General features: G+C 45.1%; 1 protein-coding gene across 1 annotated transcript; it reads right to left on the minus strand.

The window, feature by feature from the left end:
• Nucleotides 1–378: 378 nt before the first annotated feature.
• RPN1 (ribophorin I) lies at nucleotides 379–27,500 on the minus strand. The gene is made up of 10 exons (XM_045812357.2): nucleotides 27,190–27,500; nucleotides 23,064–23,128; nucleotides 18,840–19,146; nucleotides 13,194–13,403; nucleotides 11,663–11,855; nucleotides 7,130–7,229; nucleotides 5,791–5,929; nucleotides 5,482–5,601; nucleotides 2,104–2,349; nucleotides 379–991 (listed from the first exon to the last, which is right to left on the minus strand). The coding sequence occupies exons 1-10, from the start codon at nucleotides 27,448–27,450 to the stop codon at nucleotides 809–811; spliced, it is 1,824 nt and encodes a 607-aa protein (XP_045668313.1). The 5' UTR covers nucleotides 27,451–27,500; the 3' UTR covers nucleotides 379–808.
• Nucleotides 27,501–27,790: the final 290 nt, after the last annotated feature.

The following is a 27,790-nucleotide window of genomic DNA, read 5'->3' on the forward strand; positions in this document are numbered from 1 at the left end:
CGTCTGCCTTCAGCTCAGGGCGTGATCCCGACATTCTGGGATCAAGTCCCACATCGGGCTCCTCCGCTGGGAGCCTGCTTCTTCCTCTCCCACTCCCCCTGCTGTGTTCCCTCTCTCTCTGGCTGCCTCTGTCAAATAAATAAAATCTTTAAAAAAAAACAAAACCAACAGAGCCCTCGTTCCACTACTCTGGCAACCTTACATATAGCGCACTTTACCTCTATGGCCTGTGTTCTAACGTGTTAAACAGAGGCAATGCCTGCCATGCAAACTTGCTCTAAGAAGCAAATCCACTACTTAATGAATAAAAAGCACTTGATAAAAGTACTATCCTCAAAGTTAGTACGTTATGAGATGTGACTGTCACCAGAACAAATGTTCACAGTCCCTGCTTTATTTTCATTTGGCCACACACGTTTAAAAAACAAACAAACATACACTCGCAAAGTACCCAAACATCGGGAATTAGAAGGACAAAAAACAAGGGGTTTATGGCTGAAAGGATATCCTAGGCTTCAGAAAAAACAAAACCAATCACCTACTGAAAATTTCTTTGTTCAAAACACAAAGATACTTTGTTTTAATGGGATTTAATTTTTTTTTTTTTTTTAAAAAGAACGCTTTAAAGACAAAAACTAAGCTGCTTGTGTTGCCTATGGCAGGACCTGGCTTCACTTCCTTGAAGGCCTTTTGTAAAATACAGATGCCTGCACTCAGCGGCCTTGATGGTCGCCCTCCCCCCAGTGCCCCCCACCTGCCGTCTGAAAGTGCAGTGCCCTGGGCCCACCCCGATGGTAACGGTCGGGGGCTACAGAGCATCTAGGATGTGGTCGATCTTGGTGACCAACTCCTGCCGCTTTCCAGAGATGAGCTTCTCATTCTCAATGTACGTGTCCTTCTTGAGCTTGCCGGCCACCAGCCGCTCGGCTTCCACCGCGGACTTCAGCACCAGCTCCTTGACCTGCGCGTCCAGCTTCTGCATCTCGCTCACCTGGCCGAGAAAGAGCAGGGCAGAGCTTGAGAGTGGTCCTCCCACCCACACTCAGCAGGGCCCACCACCTCCCACGCCTACAGGCCCTGGAGCTCCCAGGGCAGAGGGTCTGGCTTCAAATGCCAGCTCCCCTTTCTGTTCCTTTAAGCTCTGACCTCAGGTCTCAGCTATACAGGAGGACTGAGGATCGAGTGGGAACATCTGGGCAATCCCCCAGCACGGTGCAAGGCACACAGCAGGTCCTCGAGGTACGTTTAGGCCAAATTAGGTGCAGGGACTCAGCTGGGTAAGACTAATGGCGGGGGTGTGGCAGAGAGACTGAATGACTCCCCTATTATCACCAGCTGGGTGTGAGGCTGAGGACTTCAGTCATAACCATTCAACATTCAACAATCACTGAGTGAGCTGCAGTGCTAAGCACAAGTCTAGGCTCTGGAAAACCGCAGTCAAGACAGATGAGGCATCTGACCTTCATAAAGCTACCAGGTAATTAATACTCGGGCACATAAAGAGGAGAGTTGCAGAAAGAGGTAGGTCCTATGACGAACACAGGGTAAGGAGAGGGAGTGTAGGAAGTGGCATGTGGAGACGGGGGTCGTCAGAGGGGAACCTCTGGGGAGGAAGGGGTCTCCTCTTTCTTTATAGGTAACAAGGACTCACTCACAAAGCAGGTCCCAGGCAGGGTTCTCAGCACTTTACATGCACTAACTCATTTCGCACTCACAACTCAGTGAGGAAAGTACTGAGACATGAAGAAACGGAGGCACGGAAGTTAGGTGACTTGCCCAGGTTGACAAAGTCTGAATCAAACACCTGATTCTAAGTCTAGGATCTTCTAGGCACACAGGAGCAGCCTGAAGCCTTGCCCATGTGGACAGACAGTGACATGAAGGCTAGCAGAGCTTTCCAACCCAGCCCCTAACCAAGACCCCTAAAATTCTTGTTCCACCATAAGGGCTGGCACCACGGGACAAGCCAGGAGTGAGCAAGAGCTGCCCGGCGTGTGACCCACCCAGAGCAGCCCCATGGTATTCTAGAAGGTGGGGGCAATCCCTGAAGGCATGACAAGGGAGGGCAAAGAGCCGAGTGACTCCAGGATGGCAGACACTTACTTTGTCGCACAGGTCAGAACCCTCCGTCTTCAGCCTGGACTGCAGCAATGCAATCTCACTGGTCAAGGCCTTGTGCTCTGTCTCCAGGCTCTTCTTGCCACTGTTGAGAGTTGACACATCCCGCGACTGCTTGTACCTATTGATGGTCTCATCAAAGTGACGGTAGAGACCTATTCTCTTGTTGACCAGGGTCAAGACCTGCTCCGTGATGCAAGCCACCTTCATCCTGGCCTCCGCGGCCGGATCCTGTTGGTGGGACATCGTGAGTAACAACATCCAGGCCTGAGCCTGCTCCAACCTTCACCTCCCAGAGAGTACCCACCACCGGCTGTGCAAACAGGAAAAGCCACCTTCCTGGAAAGTCAGAGAACCAAACCTTTGCTGACACTAAACCTGGACCAGTTCAGCAAAGGGCAGGACTAGGGGCATGAAGATGAAGTAGACGTTTACGTCAAAGCCCGGCAGGGCAGAGAGAGGAAGGGAGAGAGGATATTACTGCTAGAATACACCAGGAAAGGGACAGGTGAGGTGCTAAGGGAAGAGAAATCTCAGTGCAGGTCAGGGAAGGCTTCCAGGACGTTTATTATAGTCTCTCTCCTCAAAACCTTCAAGAATTTCCCAGGGCCTAAAGGATAAAGCCCAAGCTCCTCATCCTGCCATTCATGACCCTTGAGATAAGGCCCTACATACTTTCTAGAATTCTCTCTCATCACACGGCTACTTGAGAAGTTCTAACTTCTCAGCTCAAAGGCCAAATCTGGTCTGCAAATGGTGGATTTGGCCCACAAATTTTTTTTTCTCAATAAATTATCATAGGTTTAAGACAGGGAGATATATACATAAGAAGCTGAATAAACGGACTGGTTCATTTAATGGAGTACTCTGCAGCTATACAAAAAAAGAAAATAATGAGGAAGAGCTTTATGAACTGATATGGGTACTTCTCATAACCTATTTAGTTTAAAAAAAAAACAAGGACAAAACATACATACTTGTGTTATCTTTTGTGCAAGAAAGAGGAGGAAATAAGAATTAAAGTAACCGCTTATTTCTGCAAAATCAATCAGGAAGGCTATCCAGAGACTGATGAAGCTGGTTATCTACAAGGCAGGGTTTTACAAATTCATAATCAAAATTAAATACTCACAGTGCCAGTTGGAGAAACTACAATAAAATTCAAACAGAAATAAATGAACCTACCTATATTTCAAATGAGTTAACACAAGAAAACTCAGCCAATTACCTTGGAACACAGTACTCTGACAGGTATTCTCAGTCTAAAGACAAAGAGAACTGCTAGCCAATCTTGGGACTCTAACTGATAGGTCTGGTGTTTCTGGCGGCATGAGCACAGCAATTCTGAAACTATTTGTGTGTTTACAGAATTCAACAAACGAATAAACATATTGATGCTGGGGTCCAGGAGAGAAGGAAAAATGGTGGAATGAGGGAGGACGGCAAGAACCCTGTGACATCAGACGGAGCGAGACATCGCTGTCAACTGCTACTGTAAACACCATACCTCTCTCCCCTGGCTCTGTCTGCCGAACGGCCCAGACGCAGAGACACCCCAAAAGCAATGATCACACCTAGCTCCCAGATCATGCTCTCTAGGTACCATTTCCACACTGAAAGGAACCAGGGCTGCCTGGAGAAGGTTCAGAATACGCCTGAAACACGCTGCTGTGCCCAACGATAAGGAAATGCTCGAAAAAATGATGAGACTTGACAAAAATAGACAAATCTGGGATAATTTGTGTATCAAAATAAGTAGCACCAGTGGACAGTAGCCCACAGAGCAAGGTAAGAAGCCAGGAGTCCCAACAAGTCACCACCAGCCAACCAGTCAACCGGGAAGAGAAGTTTCTCCTTCCAGCACAGTGCCAACAAAAGGATTCATAGTTTGCCAACCACCTAACACATTCAGACAACAATCAATACCAAATGCTAGGACTAATCGGTGAATGTATATGAGAGTGTTTGTATAGCCTCAAACAATCATACATTAATTACAAAGAGAAAAACCGTAACTGTAACATGAAGAAATTAGGCAGACATCAACTTAGCCAAATAACATCCCCAGCACTGGGACCAGCTGACATCAGGTACCCTGATGGGATGCGCTGCAGACACGGCACCACTTCACAGCCCTCTTGCCAAAAATGCATAATCTCGATTTCATCAGAAACATACGCTACACCTAAGTGAAGGAATATTCTACAAACCCGGTCTCTATACGTCAGATATGTCAAGCTCATTAAAGACAAAGAAAGGCTGCGGAGCTGGTCCAGATTAAAGGAGACCAAGGAAGCGTGACAACTGAAGGGGATGCACGATCCTCCGCTGGATTCTGGCGGTAGAACTGCTAAAGGTGTTACGGTCGCTGGGACAGGCCACCAAATCTGAACACAGCCGGCATGCTGGTTAACGGCGTTCCAGAGACATAGCATCTCCCGAATGTGATCATCCTACTGTGGCTATGTTACGAGAATACTCTTGTCCCTAGGCTACACGCATGCTTTAGTACTCGAGGGGTGAAGGATATAGACGTCTACAACTTACTCTCAAACGGCCCAGGAAAAATAATTACATATCAAGAGAGAGGCCAAACGTTAAGTGCTATGTCTAAGCAAAGAGTATACAATCGTTTTTTTTACTATTCTTGCAAAGTTTCCATACATGTGGAATTAAAGAAAAGTTTTAAAAAAAACAAAGCAGGGGCGCCTGGCTGGCTCAGTCAGTGGAGCATATGACTCAAATCTCAGGGTCGTGAGTTCACACCCCACATTGGGTGCGGAGCCTACTTAAAATAAAATTGAAAAAATAAATTAGAAAAGGAAAGCAGCATTTACAGCTTACAAAGTAGAACTATTTCATAACAAAACCGACACTCAGCCCCTCTGTATGACAGGACTTGCCAGCAGCAGCCGAGGCAGCCTCACTGGTCTATGGAACCAGCCGGACCAACGCCTTTGCTGCCTGTACCACACTGCCCCGCACGGGTTCCACTGCAGCCCCCCTGCTGTTGCACAAACGGTTCCTTCCGGCTGAACGCCCCTCCCCACCTTCTCTGCCCGTCACCCTCCTCAGGGTAGCCCCACCACGAAGCGCACACCGCGGGCTGCCCTGCTCCCACAGTACTCGCCACCAGCAGCACCCCACCTCACGTTACCACCACGCGCTCTGTGTCACAGCAACAAGGACACGGTCTCTCCCTTCACAGTAAGGGTCAGCAGAAGCCACAGGCAGGGGAGCGGCCTCTGGGCAACAGGGTTCTGCTCGGGCTTGCTGAGAGGACCCCAGTGCTCAGCAAAGCTAACGAGACACATCATCAAGGCACGAAACGACTAACAAAGGTAGGACAAAAGCCAAGGGTACCTTTGTGATGGAGAAGTCGAGGCGGACGTAGACGATGACGGTGAAGAACAAGATGTAGAAGGCGGCCACCACGAGCAGCGGCTCCTGCAGCATGAGCACCTTGTTGAACGTGTAGTGGACCTAGGGCAGAGAACGAGGGCGACGGCCCGCGCGGGTCCGCATGGACACAGACACCTGGCCCCAGAGGTGACTGCGCTCAAACCTCTCCAGCCCGAAGAGGGAAAGATAAAGACAGGCGAGGTCCTGGCCCCCCCGGACCCCATACTCTGGGGAGGAAGACACCGAAGGCAGAGCAGTGGTGCTACTTACCACGATGTCCTGAATGTGCTGTTCCACCAGGTTGTTCTTATAGGCAACGATCACAGGGCGGCCAAACGTGTCTAGGTACGTGTAGTGCAGCTCACCTGGGGCCCGACTAACCTCATAGGGACTGTCAACTTGGATGTGCCTGGGCGGAGGGAGAACGGAACACAGCCTAAGACCAACTGCACTGCCCAACGAGGTTTCTCTAGGATGGAGAATTCTAAGGCTCAGGGGGCCTTTAGGGTCACTAAGTTCACAGTCTACTCTGCTCCCCTCCTGGCACCAGGGACCAGCAGACCTCCCGCGGGAACACCCCGACTGTCAGACCACTCTCCTGCTGCGGTAACAACCGTCTCCCTGCATCTTGTTCTTGCGAGTGCTCACCGGGACTGGCCAAGCCCTGGAGTCACACAGCCCACACGGCCCTACTGCGCGCTCCACCCAACAAGGGCCTCTCGGGGACCTGAAGAGACCCCTGAGAAGTTACTCCAGAAGTTCTTTCTCCCCACATGACTGAGAACTTTTATACGGTAAGCAGGACATGTCCCGTTTTTGTCCACCTGGATCCACTCTCCCTCCTCCAGGTTCTCACACTCTAGTTTCTAGTTTTGCTAGAACTCCCCATCCCCCATGGAATGTCCTCCATTGGAGGAACAACCCAGGCGCCGATCTTTCTGGTGACCAGAGTGGGCACGTGACCAAGAGAGGTCAAACAGACGCTCCATTTTGAAGTGAACCTAGAGCGAAGTGACACAGAGACATGCGTTTATCACTCATGCCAAGGGCAGGCCCCCAGTGAACAACTGTCGGTTTCCACCAAATGGACTCCCAAATGGCTCTGCAACTGTTGCTGCCAATTCATAAGAAGTGCCTTACCCTTCCAAATGCACTCCTTTGTGCTTACACTGGCCGAAGACAGCACTGCTGTTTATGAGCACGGAACCCTAACACACCATCAGCACGCCCGTCTGAACCTGGTCTGACCAGCCCAGGATAAAACAGAGCCACCGTTCCATCGCTCTTCTTTTTGTCTTAACACAGCACAGGGGCCACCTGGCTGTCCTGACTCGGCATTCCGTCCTGTTGCAGATCATCCCCCCCCTTTGGAAGCTGCCCCTGTCACAGAGACGCACTGTCTGGGGCATGTATTTCATAAATAAACCTTGTGCCCTCATTTGAGTCTAACTTTTCTGTTTAAACTCCAGTCAGAAAGTCCCTGCAGACCTCTCGGTCAAAGCTATGTGCTGAGTACGTACTCAGCACCCCCGGAACACAGCTTCCCCCTCAGGTAGCACAGGTCAGTACCAGAGAAGTGGGAAGCAGAGGAAAGGACAGTCACACTCACTTGGCCCCTTCGGGCAAGATGATCTTCACAGTCAGAGAATCTATCACTTGCTCATCAAACACATGGTCCACGAACCTCATCTTCAGTGCATACTGGTCACCTGAAGAAAGACAAACACGTGCAGGGATGTGAAAAACAGAGAAAATGACACAGGAGCTGGGAGGAAGCACAGGGTACAAACACTCTCGTCGTACACGGAGAGGAATACAGAGATGCTATCTAAAGTTAATGGACTAGGAGATTCTGGGAGACAGAGGTGGTGCTGACAGCATACTTACGGGTCTTCCCCAATTCTTACATAAAGACAGAGCAACTAGATAGCAAAACCAAAAACCCACAGAACATTTTTTACAAGATCTCCACGAACCCCAAAACAAATGGGGGGGGCACAAAACACCAACACACAACCTGCACATTACTAGTGTCTGTAAAGGAGAAAGCAGAGGGAGGCAACAGGGCAAGTGACAGACCTGAGAAGAAAAGAGAAGAGCCCCAAAGAGGCCACCACATTGACCAGAGAAGGAGGCAGGCCAACTGTAGAAAGCGGCTGGAGCTCCGAGGAGTCCTTCCCTGACCCCACATGGTGGGCGAGCAAAACAGGCCCACGGACCTGTGAGTCCAGAGCTGTCTAGTCCCTGAGAACTTGGAAAAGCCATCAGAGCTCCCCTCCCAGGACAGTACCCTAAGCGGAGGAAAAACTGCCAGAGGAAAATCAAAATCAAACAGAACAGGGACAACAGAGCTACAGGAAACCAAGCCAGGGCAGGCTCCACAAGCAAGCCACCTTATTTAACACTACCCTAAATCAACAGAGAACTGGTCAGCTACAATACACCCTCCTAAAAACTCACATTAAAAATGAATAGCAGGGCACCTGGGTGGCTCTGTTAGTTGAGCGACTGCCGGAGTCCCAGGATTGAGTCCTGCATGGGCTGCCCCGCTTCTCCCTCTGACCCCGGCCCCTCTCGTGTTCACTCTCACTCCCTAATACAAAAATAAAATCTTAAACAACAACAACAACAACAACAGAGGGATGCCTGGCTGGCTCAGTTGGTAGAGAATGCAACTCCTGACCTCAGGATTGTGAGTTTGAGCCCCCCCACACTGGGTGTGGGGCCTACTTAAAAAAAATTTTTTTTAATTTAAAAAAAAAGAGCAACAGAAAAAGGGTGCCCCTCACTCTTAGAGTAAGTTATATTTTTAAAAGCTACAAAAAAAGAGAACATCCCAAGAAAAAATAAAAACACGCCAGGATTTCATGCCACAAAACTGATTTAAACGGTTCCTGTGGCGCACCTGGGAGGCTCAGTCGGTTATGTGTCCAACTCTTGGTTTCAGCTCAGGTCATGATCTCAGGGTCCTGGTATCAAGCCCCACGTCGGGCTCCATGCTGAGCGTGGAGTCTGCTTAAGATTCTCTCTCCCCCTCTGCCCCCGCCCATGCACTCTCTCTGTAAAAATCAAACAAAAAAACTGTTCCCAGTATTTCAAAACAAACTAAAGGTATTATAAAAATGACACAAGTCATGAAAGAGCAATATAAACCAGAATTATAGAAATTCAGAGAAGTGACGGAATGCAGGAAAAAATTCAGGAAATAAATTTTAGAAATAAAAGAATTGTTTTGGAAATGAAGGATAATCTAAAAGGAATAGTAATGAATATAATACGTAATGTCTTATAATAAATAGAAGTAAAAAGAAGCAAAGTTTTCAATGAAGGAAAGACTCAAGAGAAACTGCCAAATACAGAAAACAGGCAAAGATTCAACACAGAAATAAGAGGAGCCTCGACAGAGAAAACTTACAAAAAGGTTTCAAAACTGTAAGTTGAAAAAACATAATACAGACCCAAGAATAGCAACATGACAACCACTGCCAAAACATGCTCTAGTAAAAGTATTAGATTTTCAAGAAAGAATCCCTTTCAATATTTATATAAAAGGACTTAGAGGGGGAGGAGACTTATAAAGGGGAAAAGTTAGATCATCAGACCTCGACAGTGACATTTTATACCAAGAAAAAGTACCATATTTAAGATATTCAAAGACATGTGCGCCGGTGACGCTCTATTCCTCAAAATGGCTTAGAGGCACAAAAGGCACAGCCTGTTACGAACTATCAATATGTGAGGACTCACTCCCACAAGCCCTTCCCGAGGACTCTACTAGGGAATGAGATGCAGATCATTAAAATAACTAGAGCTGTCAATGTAAACACTGACGGGGTGAGCATTAACTGCAGTTACTACAGAGCTAAGACTGGACTTAAAGGGGGGAGGCACAGGGCGCCTGGGTGGCTCGGGCGGTTAAGCATCTGCCTTCGGCTCAGGTCGTGATCTCAGGGTCCTGGGATCGAGCCCCGTGTCGGGCTCCCTGCTCCTCGGGGAGTCTGCTTCTCCCTTTCCCTCTGCCTCTGCCCCCCGCTCATGCCTGCTCTCTCTCTCTGTCTCAAAATAAATAAATAAAATCTGGGGGGAGCATGCTCTGTAATGGCTCATTGTATATACTGACAATATACAGTATACATACAGCACACCAAAACAAGGGGGTAGAATGGGGAGAGGATATGCCAAAAATAAACAAAACTCTTTTCAGAAGTGGCAGTATGACCATTTTTATTCTCAGACTGCTGTGTATTAGGTGTGGGATAAAACAACCGTGGAATGCTCTGTCACCTCTGTCCTTCAGAATGAGGACTCTCGATATGGAATTAGATACAGATATAACATAGGACAAAATCCTTATAGTTCACACTATTTTTTTTTTTTTTTAAAGATTTTATTTATTTATGTGACAGAGAGACAGCCAGCGAGAGAGGGAACACAGCAGGGGGAGCGGGAGAGGAAGAAGCAGGCTCCCAGCCGAGGAGCCCGATGTGGGACTTGATCCCGCAACGCCAGGATCACGCCCTGAGCCGAAGGCAGACACCCAACGACTGCGCTACCCAGGCGCCCCTATAGTTCACACTATTAAGTAACTACATAAATTCATAACTTTTTACACATAGACATTATACACGCCTAGCTCTGTTAGCTGAAAAGGCCTAGATACTGACCAAACTAAGAACAATATGCATTCCTAGTTCCGGACTGTGGTCTTAAAACCTGTTCATCCACAAGAAGAAACTAGAGCTTTGAGGAGAAACGGCTGATTCCAGGTCTGGGACTGAAAATATACAACCTGGGAGCAGCTGGGTGGCTCAGTCGGTTAAGCATCTGCCTTTGGCTCAGGTCGTGATCCCAGGGTCCTGGGATCAAGCCTCATGTCAGGCTCCCTGCTTAGCGGGGAGCCTACTTCTCCCTCTCCCTCTGCCTGCTGCTACCCCTGCTTATGTGCTCTGTCAGATAAATAAAATCTTAAAAAAAAAAAAAAAAAGGAAAGAAGAGAAAAGAAAATATACAAGCTGGTCCAAGAACGTCTTTCGTAAGACAGCAAGGAAGATAACAGCTTTCAATCTGCAAGAAATACAGAAGACATGGGAATACACTGAATTGCACTTTGAGTAAGGAGTCAGCAAAATCCAGACTATAGGCTACACTGCAAGTGGCTCATACTTCAATAGCTAAACTGTTAAAAAGAAAAAAAAAAAAAAACAGAGGAGCGAACTATGGATTAGTAGACTCATAAGACATCAAATTTTTGGAAAAGGACAAAACTAAAGTAGAGACTCTAGAGACACACACTTGGGTGATAAAACTGAACAAAGTCAAGAACGCAGTCACTGAAGTCGGGATGGTGACCACTATTGTGGGGAAGGAGGAGGTACACGGAGAGCCTTCTGGCTGGCTGGCTCAGTTCAATTTCTTGGCCTGAGTGAGTGGTGGTTACGAGGTGTTCTTATAGTCATTTACTGAACTATACATTTATTTGTGTGGTTTTCTCTTTTTTTTTTTTAAGATTTTATTTATTTATTTGAGAGAGAGAGAGCATGAGCAGGGGAGGGCCAGAGGGAGAGCAAGAAGCAGACTCCCCGCAGATCAGGGAGCCCCACATGGTACTCTATCCCAAGACCCTGGGATCATGACCTGAGCCGAAGGCAGAAGCTTAACCGACTGAGCCACCCAGGCACCCTTAATTTTGTATTTAAAAGATTTTAAAAAGAAAAGACTTGACAAAAATATGGCAAAATGATTATAATAATTAGTTCTGGATGCTTGTGTAGAAGTGTTCATTATTCTCTGAGTTCTTCTCTTTACTTTTTAAATACCTCAAATTAAAAGACTTGAAGCAGTTCCATCTTAAAATGGAACTGGGGGTAAGAAGAGGATTTTTACTAGACTGTTTGAACTGACTACCAAATACATGTATTACTTTTACAATAGTAATTTGTCCCCACCCAAGAAAAGTTGTTCCTAATATCCCAGCCTTCCAAAAAATGACAATACTCTCCTCCCATCAAAAGTGATTGGCAATTGTTAAAACACACACACACACACACACACTCTCTACCACCACCACTAGAAACAAAAATGCAAGAAATGAAAGAAAATGATAGTCTCTCCCCTTTCTACTCCCTAACTACTAAAGACTGACCCAAATTATAGAGGTACTCATAGCTCGGGAGGTTGTAGCCAACGATGTAATGGGTCTTCCACCCGCCAAACAGAGGGAAGCGAGGCCGGATTTCCATCTCTACAGAGTCGTCCAAAATAAGGAGGTGGCTGGTGGAAACATTGCCTATCTCGTCCCGGTAGTAAACATCCTGGGCAGCGGCAGGGAGGATGGTCTGCAAGAGAGGGGACATGCCTTCTAAAGCCCCCAGAAACTTACTCACAGGAGATGATCCTGAAGACAGAAAAAACTTTCTGTGCTAAGAGCCTCCCCATGGCACTATTTAATTAAAACAGTCCCCAAACTGGGAACAACCTAAAAAGAAGTCTATCTCCCCACCAAGTCTTCAAAAGCTCTAGATATTGCATCTATTTTCTCAATATGGTAGGTAAATGCCAATTCTCCTAAACAATAAATAATGAAGACAATCATAAATACCTTTATGATACTGAAGGATTAATACAAAGATAAACATAATCTCTAAGTTACCTTGCAGGCAGAGAAACTAAAAATGGGAGAAATCGCATCAAATCGCCAGGTGGTAGGGTTATGGAGCGGTTTCTCCACCTCCTATTCTTTTACTATAGCTTCCAAATCTGTAAAAGTATTTCCATCATCAGGAAGATGATAACTCTGACACTTCATTCACATAATGAGCCCTTCTATAATATGAAGTACAGATGACCCTTGGACAACATGGGTTTCAACTGCACAGGTCCACTTATATGTGGACCTTTTTCAGTAAATACAGTAAATACTGTCAATGTACTTTCTCTTATGATTTTCTTAACATTTTTTCTCTAACTTATTTTGTTGTAAGAATACAGTACATAATACACCCAACATACCAAATGTGTGATAATGGACTGTTTCTGTTAATAGCACGGCTTCCAAAAAACAGGGAGTCAAAAGTTATATGCAGATTTTCAACTGTGCAGGGGGCCAGTGCCCCAAACTCTGTTTCCCAAGGGGGTTTTCAACTGAATACATTTTCAGTTTTTGACTATATGTGAAAATACAAGATTTCATTTATAAGACTAAAAATATATAAAACATCATGTACAATATGATCAAATATCTTTTAAAAAAAGCATTATAAAAGAGGAAATATTAAAATATGAGCAATTATAATTCTGGGTGGTGATATGGTTCTTCCTTTCTCTATTATTCAAATTTTCTTTTAAAAACATGGCCTACTTTGGGGCACCTGGCTGGCTTAGTCGGTACAGCACATGACTCTTGATCTCAGCGTTACGAGTTCGAGCCCCACACTGGGTGTAGAGATTACTTAAAAATAAAATCTCTTTTTAAAAGAAAAAATGGCCCTATTTATACAAATGGGGGCATTTTTTATTTTTAAGATTCTTTCCGTTGGTTCTAACCCTGCGAACTGAACTACTTGAACACCAATCGATCCCAAACAATGGTCCATATTTAGATACTTTCAAAAAGCCAAAGGGCAAATGTAATAAAACAGTAGTTTCTCCCAATGTCCACGTTGTACACCCCGTACCTTAAATGAGCGGATGGAGGCTATTCCACTATCTGGCTGTCTCTGGTAATCGTAGCGTGAAAAGGGTCCCTTCAGCACAGCCCCTGTGTGCTTCAAGTCCACGTTTTCTTCCACAGCAATGTTACCCCAGTGAGAGACCTCGATGACTCGGGTCATGCTGGTGATGGTCAGGAAAGGGCTGTTGTTCTCGTAATGTACTTTAAAAGTATCCTGGAGAGAAAGGAAACAAGTAGTTTCAAGTTTGGGTGACAGATGAATCAACACTAGTTTCAAATACAGTGGAGATAACCCATACATCAGCAACAGAATGATCAATTATGGTGTATCCAGTGCACACTATATTCTAAAATGACGTTTACTAGGACTTGTTAACAGCATATGGAAATAAATATTTATGATGTATTACTAAACGGAAAAACAGGCTACCCAAAATTGTTTTAGGTTCCAACATAAGTATCATTTGTATTTTAAAAACAAAAACTTCCACATGCCACTTATCTTACAGCCACTATAGGAGTAAAAAACCAAAAAGAACCTGAAATAAAATACAGGAGAAATCGCAAAACGAGTAGGAAATAGAGTTCTTAGATTGTTCCTACTTTCTCCTTGTAGTTTTTATTTTCAAAATTTCTACAATGAGCTTTTTACATTGGCTTTTGAATAATTTTTGCAGTTTTGAAAGAAAACGAAATCTTCGACTATAATAAAGAAAAATTCTGACGAGGTATATACATGATCTCATAAACACATAATGTCTGCCTAATGAGCTAGCAAATAACCTCAAAACTGAGGATGAGTCACAGCACGACTGGATTTTTTCTAACACGGAGAAGATTCACCCAGACAAGCCCCCAGCAGAGAGACCTGTTCAGCTAACATGTACGGAGCTAACATAAACATGTGTCAGTCACTATGAGCGCTAAACAAATGCATGATCATTTAATCCTCAAAACACCACCATGAGGTAAGTACTACTTATCTTGTTTTACAAATTAAAAACACTGAGGCCCAGCAGTGTTAACATATTCAAGGTCATAAATAAACCTAAGTGGCAATACGAGGTCTTCGGGTCTTCAACTTTTAACCCTGGCTGCGCGCTCCTCCACAGTAACTACTGCCTCCCAGGGAGGCCTCAGAGAATTAATGGAGATACCGCTGGAAATTCCTCCATGTTGTCAACTTCACCACCTAAATTAGTATTAAATCTTTCTAGTCACTAAGTAATATAAGTGCCCTTCCATGACTACACACCTGGAACCTGAGAAATGGAATCTAAAAGGACAGAAGGATCAGGAAAACACCCTTCTTCCCCAAAAGTCCATGAAAAAGGACATTTTATTAATTCTCATAGCTCCTGCTACTTTATTCACTCATTCTATGAGTAGATTCTTAAAAGTTCAACTTCATCCATAATCATATTTGATAGTATTTAATGCTGATATTGACAAGGGTGCGAGGAAACAAGCAGTTTCTGACTGCCAGTGCCATAATAAATTGGCTAAATCTTTTGAAAAACCACTTGGCAATATATATCAAAAGATTTTTAATTTTTTTAAAAGATTTATTTATTTGAGCAAGAGAGTAAGGGCACGTGTGTGGGTGGGGAGGCAGAGGGAGAGAGAGAGGATGCCAAGCAGACTACCCGCTGATCGCAGGGCCCCAGGCAGGGCTCAAAGCTGGGTTCGATCTCATGACCCTGAGACCATGACCTGAGCAGAAACCAAGAGTCCAACGCTCAGCCAACTGAACCACCCAGGCACCCCACCCACATCATGAGGTTCTTTTTTTTAATATTTTATTTATTTGACAGAGAGAGAGAGAGCGCACAAACAGGGGGAGCGGGAGAGGGAGAAGCAGGCTCCCCGCGAGCCTGATGCAGGGCTCGTTCCCAGGACCCCGGGACCACAACCTGAGCCGAAGGCAGCTGCTCAACCGACTGAGCCACCCGGGCGCCCCCACATCAAGAGATTTTTAATGCTCATATGCATGGATGTGAAAACTTTTACTTCAGAAAACCTCTCCTATGGCCAACAGACACATGAAAAGATGTTCATCATCACTTATCATCAAGGAAATGCAAATCAAAACTACAATGTGGTATCACCTCACACCTGTCAGAACAGTTAAAATCAACAACACAAGGAACAACAGGTGTCGGTGAGGATGTGGAGAGAAAGGAACCCTCATGCAGTGCTGGTGGGAATGCAATCTGGCGCAGCCACTGTGGAAAACAGCATGGAGGTTCCTCAAAGAGTTAAAAATAGAACTACCGTACCTCCAGCAATCCCACTACTGGGTATTTGCCCAAAGAATACGAAAACATGAATTCAAAGGGATACATGCACCCCTATGTTGATAGCAGCATTATTTACAATAGCCAAGATATGGAAGCAGCCCAAGTGCCCAGCAACTGATGAATAAAGATGTGGTACGTATAATATACATATACACACCCACAGGCACACACACACTGGAATATTATTCAGCCATTTAAAAAGAATGGAATCTTACCACTTGCAACAACATGGACAGAGCTAAACAGTATAATGCTAAGTGAAATCAGTCAAACACAAACACATGATTTCACTCATATGTGGAACTTAAGAAACAAACAAGCAAACAGAATATGTATATAGAGAGAGAGACAGTGAGTGAGTGACAGAGAGAGAAATATCAAGAAACACACTCTTAACTAGAGAGAAAAAACAGAACACGCTGAGGGCTACCAGAGGGAGGTGGGTGGGGGGATGGGTGACACAGGTGATGGGGATTAAGAAGGGCACTTACTGTGATGAGCACTGACTGGGTGATGTATGGACGTGCTGAGTCACTACACTGTACACCTGAAACTAATATTACACCATATGTTAACCGGAATTAAGGCCAAACTTAATTTAAGAAAAAGAAAAGAAAACCTACCCTGAGACTATATAAAAAGTACAGAGCTGTAAACAGATGACCACTAGAGTGTTACAGAAAAAAACCTAACTGTCCAACACAGGAAACTTGGCAAATAAGCTATAAGACATCAAATTATAGGATCTTAAACGGCTATTAAAAATGGTTTACAAAGGTAATGTAAAATGTTCAGAGACTATTCTAAGTGGTGAAAGTATCATGCAATACTTTACACACCACGTAGCTTCCACATTAAAAAGCCCCTGTGCTTAGAAAGAAATGACTCAGGCACTAAGCAAAAGCGGATGTCAAGTGGCATCAAATTTTCCTCTGTATTTGCCAAACAGTCTCTCATGAGCATTTTATTAATTTAAAATGGAGAAAGTCCAAAATCCAAAATATTAAAAATTTAGAAGCCTATGTAGGAGACAAACAAATCTCTGTCCCCAACATGAACTGAATCATTCAGTTTTAAATAAGGAAAAGAAATACACAACTCAGAGGAAACACAACTCAGAGAGCAGCCAGTCCCTCAGCTGCACAGAGCATGAGCCCCTAGGGCTCTCTGCGTCATTAGGAATCACTGGGGGCCACTCTCACTCCCCCACCAAAACCCATGAGGCCACAGCATACACAGGGTGCTACTTTTTGAGAAATGGGGGAATATAAATTTACTATAATCTGCATATATTTATAGAAAAAAACATTAGAAAGATAAACCAAAAGCTAACATAAATGGTCACCAAGAACAGACAGAAGGGAGAAGTGGAAGCAAGAGTTCTCTGAATATACCTTGTTATATAATTCTGGCTGTTTTCATTTCAAAAAATTATATCAATTTAAAAAAATTGTTTACAGTGGAAAATGACCAAAAATGAACAGCCCTAAGTACGTCAAACTGACACCTGAGAGACTGAGAAAACAGAAACAATTATTTCAAGTGACATCAGAACAAATATCTTGACTGTACATCCTCAGTGACATATGTTCTAAACACAGAGATGCATAGAAGTCTTAAATATCCACGCATCTCAGAGATGATAATCAAGGACTTAGGCTAAAATGACACGATTAAGATTTGCTTTAAAATATTACAGCAGATGGGGCGCCTGGGTGGCACAGCGGTTAAGCGTCTGCCTTCGGCTCAGGGCGTGATCCCGGCGTTATGGGATCGAGCCCCACATCAGGCTCCTCCGCTATGAGCCTGCTTCTTCCTCTCCCACTCCCCCTGCTTGTGTTCCCTCTCTCGCTGGCTGTCTCTATCTCTGTCAAATAAATAAATAAAATCTTAAAAAAAAATAAAATATTACAGCAGAGAAAAAAAAGAGTGCTGATAAGTGTGGTAATATTCTGATGCCCACAGAGTCGAAGTGATGGGTGTATGGGAAGTTATTACACCACTCTCTATACTTCTGTATATATGTTTGAACTTTTCCACAACAGTCTTTTTTAAGCCTTGATTGCTCCAAGTTTAAGGTCCAACTCCTGGGATCAGCGAGGCAGCCGATTTTACTACCCCAGCAGCGCCCCAGACACCACAGCACCTGGTCTCCCATCTCCGGGCCTTTACCCACAATGCCTTGATCCCTTCTCCCCCAACCCCCACTCCAACCCTCCAAATGCTACCTCCTTATTTTTTATTATTCTTTTTTAATGTGAGTATATTTGCTAGAATTATGCTACATACAACTTGCCCATCTTCCCTAGAAGTTAATTTATTTGTAATCTACTCCTAGAGGAGTCATTAAATTCACCGATTCTGTTTCCTTGTCTATAGCTACAGAATAAAATATTTTAACTACATTTTTAACTCTGATTCAATGAAATGATCTTATTTAATACACTATTTACAGAGCCTAGGAAATAAGATGGTGGGTCAGCAAGTTGGTCTTCCCTTCCCTAACCCCCTTCTCCTCCACCTTGCTTACATTTAAAAAGTTAATGCCTCTGGGCTCACATTTTATTTCATGTGATGGGAGTTCTGTTAGTATAAGACTCTGAGCCTTTTCGTCCAGAGGACCAGTATCCCCCACGTAAGAGTAAACTGGAGAAGAGTGGAGAGGCATGCTCTGCCCAGCTCCTCTTCTCCATCTGGCATACTTGCCTGCAGGCAGTTTGAGATCTCACTTCATCTGCCGGCAAGACTTCCACGTGGAGAGGCTTGCCCTGGCCCACCTTATTCGCATGGACACTTCTGTCTCAATTTGGAGTTCCATATTAGGAAACCTCCTGCAGTACCTGCAGCTGAACTCCTTCGACCTAGGCTTTACCTGTGATAAAGCTACACATTTTTCCACTTCCTACCTACCTCAATACTTTCGTTTCTCAGCATGTGAGAATCTGGGAAGGGGGAAGAGGATTGCTGTTTGTGGGGCTCCCTCAGAGACCTCTGCAATCCCCAATTAGCACTGTCACGGGCTAACAGTAGGCTTTGAGAAGTCCTGAATGCTGATGCAATAATTCAACTCAGCTCGTGTGTCATTGCTTCAAATATCCATCTGCCATGTTTTTCCTTATCAGAGCCCTTCTTAAAAATCTTCCTACACCTCCCAGCCTCTAGCTGTTCTCCCAAAATGAGAGAGTTGACCCCCATGGAGTCATTTCACAGCAGGTAAGAATATTTGGGAATGATCTTAAAAATGACCAGATTTACACCCATCTCACACCACCAAGCCCGTCCACTAGTAGTCACTCCAGAAGACATCCTCTGGAGTAGGCAGGGACAGACTGGACTCCACACGAGCCTACCTGACTGTAAGCAGGGATGTCTCTGAAAGGTCCATAATCTAGGAGGTCCTCAGAGCGCGTGGGGTTGCCCAACTTGGTGTAGCTCTCTACGTTTCGGGAGGCAAGCTTCACACGCATCGTCTGTGTCTTCGTTGGATAGGGAGAGTAGAAATAATGGTTCCCCTCAAACACGACAAACTGTTTCTCTGACTGGGTGATCTGGGTTGGATACGGCTGCAGCACGTGGGTATAGACTGTTTCCACAATGACTGAAACCTTGGCCCCAGGATCGAGAGCAACTGGGAGCTTGACTGTGAAGAATCTCCCACTGGAGAAAGAACAAGGCAAGAAAATTAAGACATGAAGGGAACTGAAAACAGAAGTAGCAACTCAAAGTCACAGCAACATTTTGTACCCAAGACAAAAGCAGTTCTCTTTAAGAGATCACCTTTAACCTATTAATTTAAACCTTTTAAGACAGATGTCTAGGTATTCATTTCACAGTTGTTTATAATAATAAAAGAGTACAGCGGTGCCTGGGTGGCTCAGTCGGCTGAGCGTCAGACTCTTGGTTCCAGCTCAGGTCATGCTCTCATCAGGTTCATGAGACTGAGCCCTGGATCGGGCTCTGTGCTCGGCAGGGAGTCTGCTTCGGATTTTCTCTCCCTCCCCTCTGCCCCCACCCTGCTCTCTCCCTCTCTAAATAAATAAGTCGGGGGCGGGGGGAGAGTATAAAATGTAAAGGTCCAACAGGGTCCAACAACAGGATAATGGTTAGAAGCATTCCAGCAGAGCCACACAGTGGAAAACTGGCAGCCACTAAAAAAGATGTTTGGATTTTACAGATATTAAGCATGTCCATGTACGATGTAAATAAATGTTTACAAATGGCACAGTACGATTCTATCTTAAAGAATAAATACATACAAGTGTATGTGAAGAAAAGTATTCCAATGAATGTTTCTAAACTGTTGATGGTAACTGTCTCCGAGAGGAAAATTAGCTTCATTTTGTTATTTTTTCCAATTTGTTTTATGAACTTGTATCAATCTCATAATTTACAAAAATAAAGCTACTAGCACCTTAAGGAAAAAGAGATGGCCTGGAAACTACTAAAATCCATAGGATAGCAACTCAAAAATGAATCTGAGTTTTCTAAGCCAGAAGATAACTTTTGGCAGGCCCAGCCACTGTGAGTGGAGAATTAAAGGCATTTAACATGCTTCCTTGGAATTTGTCCTCCGAGGGCAGAACACGGATCACCTTTCCTGATACGGCTTTACGGAACTCTAACCTTGCCATGTCTTCATCAGTCACACCGTCACACACTCTATTACTACTCTGAAGTACCTACTTAAAATATAGTAAGTCCTACACCTTCTCCCAGGATGGTCTTAACCAATTCCTGGCTTCAAGTTCCAGATCTGCTTCTCATCCCATGCTCTGCCCTTGAGCGTGAAACTCCTATTTTCAAATGTTCACTAGACAGCTCCACTGACCACCCGAAATACCCAGTATCACTCATAATCCCAATTCCTTACTCTTTTAATACTACTACCATCTGACTACTTCTAAACCAAAACCCTCCAGCATGTTCAGATGCCTTGCTCTACTCCGTCCCTAATGTCTGGTTCATCCTGCCTTAGAATGTCTCTCAAATTCATCCCTTCCTGGCTTTCCATTGCTGCCCCCTCAGTTCAAACAATTCTCCCTTGCCAAGATTATTACATCCCTTCCTAATTAACCCCTTAATCTCTTTCTCCCTCTAGCCCATCAACAAAATATGACACAACCCCACCTTAATTTTCACATCAAATGTCCCAGCATAATTAAATCTCACTTTAACAACGTTTCAGTGTTCCAGGTGATCATTAGAAATATCAATTCTCAGGGGCACCTGGGTAGCTCAGCCGGTTAAATGACTGACTCTTAGTTTCGGCTCAGGTCGTGATCTCAGGCTCCTGGGATTGAGGCCCACATCAGGCTCCACGCTCAGCATGGAGTATACTTGGGATTCTCTCTCTCTTTCTCTCTGCCCCTCCCCCCCCCACTCTCTCTAGAATAAATCTTTTTTTTTTTTTTTAAGACTTTATTTATTTGGGGGCGCCTGGGTGGCACAGCGGTTAAGCATCTGCCTTCGGCTCAGGGCGTGATCCCGGCGTTATGGGATCGAGCCCCACATCAGGCTCCTCCGCTAGGAGCCTGCTTCTTCCTCTCCCACTCCCCCTGCTTGTGTTCCCTCTCTCGCTGGCTGTCTCTATCTCTGTCAAATAAATAAATAAAATCTTTAAAAAAAAAAAAAAAAAGACTTTATTTATTTGCCAGAGAGAGAAAAAGGGAGTGCACAAGCAGGGGGAGCAGCAGGCAGAGGGAGAAGCAGGCTTCCCGCCGAGCAAGGAGTCCAATGTGGGACTCGATCCCAGGACCATGGGATCGTGACCTGAGCCGAAGGCAGACACTTAACCAACTGAGCCACCCAGGTGTCCCTAGAATAATCAATCTTTAGAAAGAAAGAAAGAAAGAAAGAAAGAAAGAAAGAAAGAAAGAAAGAAAGAAAGAAAGAAAGAAAGATCAATTCTCATGGCGCCTGAGAGGCAGCCAGTTAAGCGTCCAGCTCTTGGTTTTGGCTCAAGTCGTGATCTCAGGGTTATGCTATCGAGCCCCAAGCCCTCACACTTCATGCTCAGCGTGGAGTCTGCTTGAGAGTCTCTCTACCTCTCCCTCTGCCCTCCCCGCTCCCTTGAGCAAACTCTCTCTCTAAAATAAATAAATAAATCTGAAAAAAAATATCAATTCTCATTACAACTCGGAAACAGCAGCTAATGAAGGCTTCTGATTGATGAAAGGCTAGGCAGACAACACAGAGGTGACTATACTGGTGTCTAAGGAACAGATTTTTTCATGGATCAGAACAAAGACCTGTAAGTTGTCATATTAGGATTGCAGGATAAATGACTTGTTTAATGTTAATGTTAAGCTTTATACAGACATTAATAAATATGAAATTATCCCATTTATACACTTGCATAAAATTATGTATTTTGGGGCATATGCATAAGGAAAACAATAATTATTATGTCATATTCTCGTTTTTTAAAAACTCAAAACTAATGAGAAAAAATTTTTTTAAACTTTGCCAAGCAAACAAAACAAAACAAACTCTGCCAAGCAGGAAGACCAAATTTAACACTTTCTGAATCACATGGGGGCTGACAGCTATAAGGCTCAAAGGTTTGCTGGTCAAGAGTCAAATATTTTATTTCTTTTTATGATAAACTACAGCATAAGCTAACTCTGTTTGTCTTAGCAAACGGGATTTTTCTTAACCTTGGCACTGCTGACATTTGTGGGTGGGTAATTCTTTGCTGGGAGGAGGGACCTGTCCTGGGCACTGTAGGATGTTTAGGGGCATCCCTGGCCTCAGCTATAACCTAAAATGTCTCCAACAGTGCCAAATGTCCTGGGCGGGGTAGGGGCAGGACACGACTATTCCCTCCTCAAGAATCACTGAGGCTAAAAACATTTCTTCCTCCCACATCACTCATTCAACAAATATTTCAATGCCTAATAAATACCATGCAAAATACGGATAACTGTTGAAGCTGGGTGATGCAATATATGTGGATTCTTTATACAATTCTTCCTGCTTTTTATGCATTCTGGAAAATATCTTTAACAAAGTGTTTTACAATAACTAGGGAGTGCCAGGCCCCATGCTAGGTGCTGAGGTTAAAGCAGAGAACAAGGCAAGTCCAACCCCAGCCTTCAGAGAGCTAGGTCTAACTCCCGCAAAGAAGCAGCAATCACGTCAATGCCCCGACGGCTCAAAAGGAGGTGAGAGGGGTAGAGTTTCTGCCCTTTGGAAAGAGGAAGGTAGCCAACAACAGATGGGAGGCTATTTACGGAGACAAACAGCTTGGAGTTCTCACATACTGGTTCTCCATCCACTGTTTGGGGATCCCTATCCCCACATACATTAGCCGACCTGACCTGGTATGGAAAGCAGCTACCTTCCTGTAAAACAAACTGCCACCATTAGAGGCCATTTTAGCATTAGTAATCAGAAAAGACACAAATGGTCAGAATACATTACAGCTGTTGCTTACTTACAACACAGTGTATTAACTGAAACAGCCTCTAAAACACCAGGTACTTCCTAGCAACTCTCCTACCTTATGATTACAGCCGATGGGATAACCTGTAACAAGACAAGGCAGGGTACAGCTATTCTATCTGGTTGCGTACCTTTTACCCTTAATTTTGGTTTCTCGTACTTCCAAATTGTTCTCTTCCTCATCTTCTCCTTTCACCTGTAACAGGACAAAAGAGCTATTATGTCTTTCAGCCTCTAAATTTGAGTCAAAAGTTAACCAACTGCCTTAGAAAGTCCACAGTAAAGTACTCAAACTACAAGAACTTTTTCAAGACAATCTCTGGTAACAATTTTTTTTCCATATGAAACATAAGAATATTGTCAAAGACTTACTTTTGCGCTGAATTGGTTGTATAGTAAGCTCTATAAATACACAACATTCTCCTGAATGACCAAATACACACATATAAATAAAAACTACACTTACACTTTACTTTTCCCAATACAAAGGTGATGTTTTCTTCTCCATTTACATTCACATACACAGTTGCAAGGAAAATAAATAGTATTATTTACTGTTGTGATAGAAAAGTCTCCCATGGGGCGCCTGGGTGGCACAGCGGTTAAGCGTCTGCCTCCGGCTCAGGGCGTGATCCCGGCGTTATGGGATCGAGCCCCACATCAGGCTCCTCTGCTATGAGCCTGCTTCTTCCTCTCCCACACCCCCTGCTTGTGTTCCCTCTCTCGCTGGCTGTCTCTATCTCTGTCAAATAAATAAATAAAATCTTTAAAAAAAAAAGAAAGAAAGAAAAGTCTCCCACGTGGCCAAAACTGGTTCACTTGCATGAACATTAATAGTGGCATAAGTCCAACAGCCACTGCTTGTCACACTCCCTTATTCTCATCCTTCACTGCAAAAGGATGTGTAACCACGAAGAGAATGTTCACTCCAGCAGGCTGCAGGGTCTATCTGAGAAAGAGCAAACACCCTGAATCATGAGATGGAGAAGAATGTGAGGAAAACCTAATACACACTGCTGATCTCTTTGCCAATCCAAACTCTGCTAGGGGAAGGAAAAAAAATTAAACTACTTTTTGGGCTGAAGCACTTGTTCCCAATAGGGCACACAGAACTCTTAATGAGGAAAAAGCTATTTTTAATATTTTAAAATGCCTAAAAGTGGGCGCCTGGCTGGTTCAGTCGGTGGAGCATGCAACTCTTGATCTCAGGGTTTCAGTTCGAGCCCCATGTTGGGTGTAGCTTACTTAAAAATAAAATTCTTTAAAAAATCTTTAGGGGCACCTGGGTAGCTCAGTCGGTTAAGCATCAGACTGTTGGTTTCTCTTGGTTTTGGCTCGGGTCATAATCTCAGGATCGTGGGACTAAGCCCCACATTGGGCTCTGCACTTAGCAGGGAGTCTGCTTGTCCCTCTCCCTATGCTCCTCCCCCTGCTTGCACTCCCTCCCTCCGTTTTTCTCTCTCCCTCTCTCAAATAATAAAATCTTTAAAAATTTTTTTTAAAATAAAAATAAATAAAATGCCTAAAAGTAATCATAACAATCACCCTCAATATAGCTGCACAGGCTAATAAAAACAAGCTTCCGGGACGCCTGGGTAGCGCAGTCCTTAGGCGTCTGCCTTCGGCTCAGGGCGTAATCCCGGCGTTCTGGGATCGAGTCCCACATCCGGCTCCTCCCCTGGGGGCCTGCTTCTTCCTCTCCCACTCCCCCTCCTTGTGTTTCCTCTCTCGCTGGCTATCTCTGTCAAATCAATAAATAAAAAATCTTTAAAAAAAAAAAAAAAAGCTTCCTCACTTTGACCGGAATCTTACCACAATGGTAACATTCTAGTATACTCGTGCTTATCACCATTCAGTTACGTGTTGATTTGTCTTACTAAGAGGTATTAATGAAAGATCAGAGAGACGAAAGATTTCAAATGTAGGATCCACAGGAGAGGAAAAATACTAACATGGATCCTTGGTAGTAAGATGATAAGCAACCACTAGATCCTCGTCAGAAATCATCATTGTGGGACGCCTGGGTGGCTGAGTCAGTTAAGCTCCTGCCTTTGGCTCAGGTCATGATCCCAGGGTCCTGGGATTCTCTGCTCAGTGGAGAGTCTGCTTCTCCCTCTGCCCCTCCCCCGGCTCGTGCTTTCTCTAATAAATAAATAAAAATCTTCAAAAAAAAATTTAAGAAATCACCATTGTTCCTTCTAACCAGTTCCTAAAATTCTACATGGAAGGCTAAAGATAAATCCACTGAAAAAAACTTCTAGCAACCTTATCAAGGCCTCCAAGTCAACTACTAAAAAATACACACCTTCTTTGCTAAGTCTAACATCCAGTTACATTTCCCGTTGGGAAAGGGGTGTAAAGGAGCACATATATCCATTTAACCCGTCTCTCTCGTGGGACTATGAAATTAACAAATGATTTTTAATAAACCTGGTGATGCGGCTGCAGGGCTTACATCCCAACACAACCCTACCTCAGAGCCATCTAGGCCAAAACAGGCAATGGGGTACAGTGAAGAGCACACACGGTCTGAAACTAACCTAAGCCTCGATTCACTCATCACTCTAAGAGCTGACACAGGAGGTTTAAACAACTTAACTCCTAGACTGCACTCCTCACCTCCAGTGAGCCTACACCCCAAAGGGCCATTGTAAGGGTTGAAGAGAATGTACTTAAAACACCTATCACAACACCCAACACAAAGCAGATTGCCAACAGGACATGTCTGCAGTAATCTAGCATTCTCCAGCATGATGGCAGATAGCTTCTCCTGCTGTCTTGTTTAACTGTGGCAACTTCAATACATCAGAACTAGTTTTTCATTTGTTTGGTTTTTTTAAGATTTTATTTATTTATTTGACAGAGATAGAGACAGCCAGCAAGAGAGGGAACACAAGCAGGGGGAGTGGGAGAGGAAGAAGCAGGCTCATAGCGGAGAAGCCTGATGTGGGGCTCGATCCCAGAACGTCGGGATCACGCCCTGAGCCGAAGACAGACGCTTAACGACTGCACCACCCAGGCGCCCCAAGATTTTATTTATTTTTTTGACAGAGAGAGAGGGAGAGAGTGCAAGCAAGGGGAGCAGCAGGCAAAGGGAGAAGCAGACTCTCCACTGAGCAGGGAGCCTGACACCGGGCTCGATCCCACGACCCTGGGATCAGGACCTGAGCTGAAGGCAGACTCGCAACCGACTGAGCCACCAGATGCCCCAGAACTAGTTTTTATAAAAGAATGGGATTTAACATTCAAAACGCTCAAAGGTGGCAGCACACATTTAAAGGAAGTTTTGATCCACCTTTACACAAACCTTTGAGTAAAGCTGTGCATTCCATCATGGACAAGGCATGAAAAGGAAGAGGAATCCTTTCAGAAGTATAATCTCCATAAACCCAGCTTTATAGCCAGATTCAGTCAGAGAGAAAGGTGTACTTAGAAGGAATATGACACTGTAATGACTACTCTCCCTCAACAAATAATTGGGTAATCACTTAATGGACTTTGCTTAATGAAAATAGTAATAAAAAGCAAACCTATGAATACGTAAACCCACATTTTCTTTCCTTGAGAGTTGTAGAAGTGTTCATTGAAATGCTGGGGAAGTACATAAAGCAACCTTCCAAGCCATATACTGACGACGTGCAAGAACAAGAAACGGTAGGGGGAAGGGAGTGATTCAGTCTTGACCTTTCTGTAGTTTAAGAGAGGTTTTATTACCTACATTACTTCTTAAACTAACTTTAAGGAAAGGAACAAAATTTAAAAAGCGTTCGTTAGCAACCTTAAGTATACTACACTAACAACGGTTTCAAATTACAAACTAGAAAATACACAATGTTACATTTCTGATTGTATTGGACGAAGGCTAGAAAGAGCACCTACTATGGGCCAGACACTGAATTAATGGAATGATATTCATCTTTGGGCTCATTTCTTCGTCCTCCGGTTGGACTCCTGCGTCAAGCCGTGGGAAATGAAAGTTTGGTGCACACCCGCGCCCCGCTAGGCCCTTCGCAGAGGCGGCCACTCCCCTAGTTTCCCCGGGCCGGGGGCGGGGGGGGACAAGGAGAGCTCGCTCCGCCGGAGGCCAGCGCGGGTACTGCCCGCCCGCCCAGGCGGAGCCCCCTCGGAGGAGTAGGGGGCCGCGATCAGAAGGCGGCTCACGTGGGCGGCGGCCTCTCTCCAGCAGGCTTACGCTGACGTGTCCACCGAGACTGCCGGGCTGGCGCGCGCCGACCCCCGCCGCTCACCCGCACTCACCTGCACGCCGAGGTGCGCAAGCCGGGCCTCGAGCTCGGGCTCCAGGGCCAGGAGGAAGGAGGTTGCGCGGGACGTGGAGCCGCCGCCCGGGTGCGCCAGGACCACCTCGGCCGTCACCTTAGCCAGGTGACTGCTGAGGTCCACCGTGCGCTTCACGTCCTCGTTGACCAGCAGCGGTGCCTCCGGGGAGGCGCTGCCGGGCGCCGAGGCCCAGGCCCCGAGCAGCAGGAGCACAAGCAGGCGGGCGATGGGCGCCTCCATGACCGGGACGAGCTGAGCCGCAAGCCGCGCCGAACGCCGCCCCGCCTCCGGCCACTATGTAGCCGCTCATTGGGCCCGCGCTGGCGCCACAAGATGGCGGCGCCCACGGAAGAAGGACCCCATCTCCAGGGCAACGGGCGGCCCGCTGGACGCCCGACTACACGCTCCTTTGCCCTTGCCAATCGGCCCTCCTGGGGGTAACAGTGACTTTCTACTCCTTGAGACAGTAAAATTTACTTCAAACGGAGAAAGTAAAAGCCTAAGCAAAAATTTGAGCAAAAACAGGCTATCTGCACAGTCTCAAAGTACCTCCCCTAAAATATTTAGTAATTAGAAAAAG

This window comes from Ursus americanus, chromosome 14 (assembly GCF_024610735.1).
Source record: "Ursus americanus isolate L20-20 chromosome 14, mUrsAme1.1.p, whole genome shotgun sequence".
In the NCBI taxonomy this organism is placed as follows: domain Eukaryota; kingdom Metazoa; phylum Chordata; class Mammalia; order Carnivora; family Ursidae; genus Ursus; species Ursus americanus.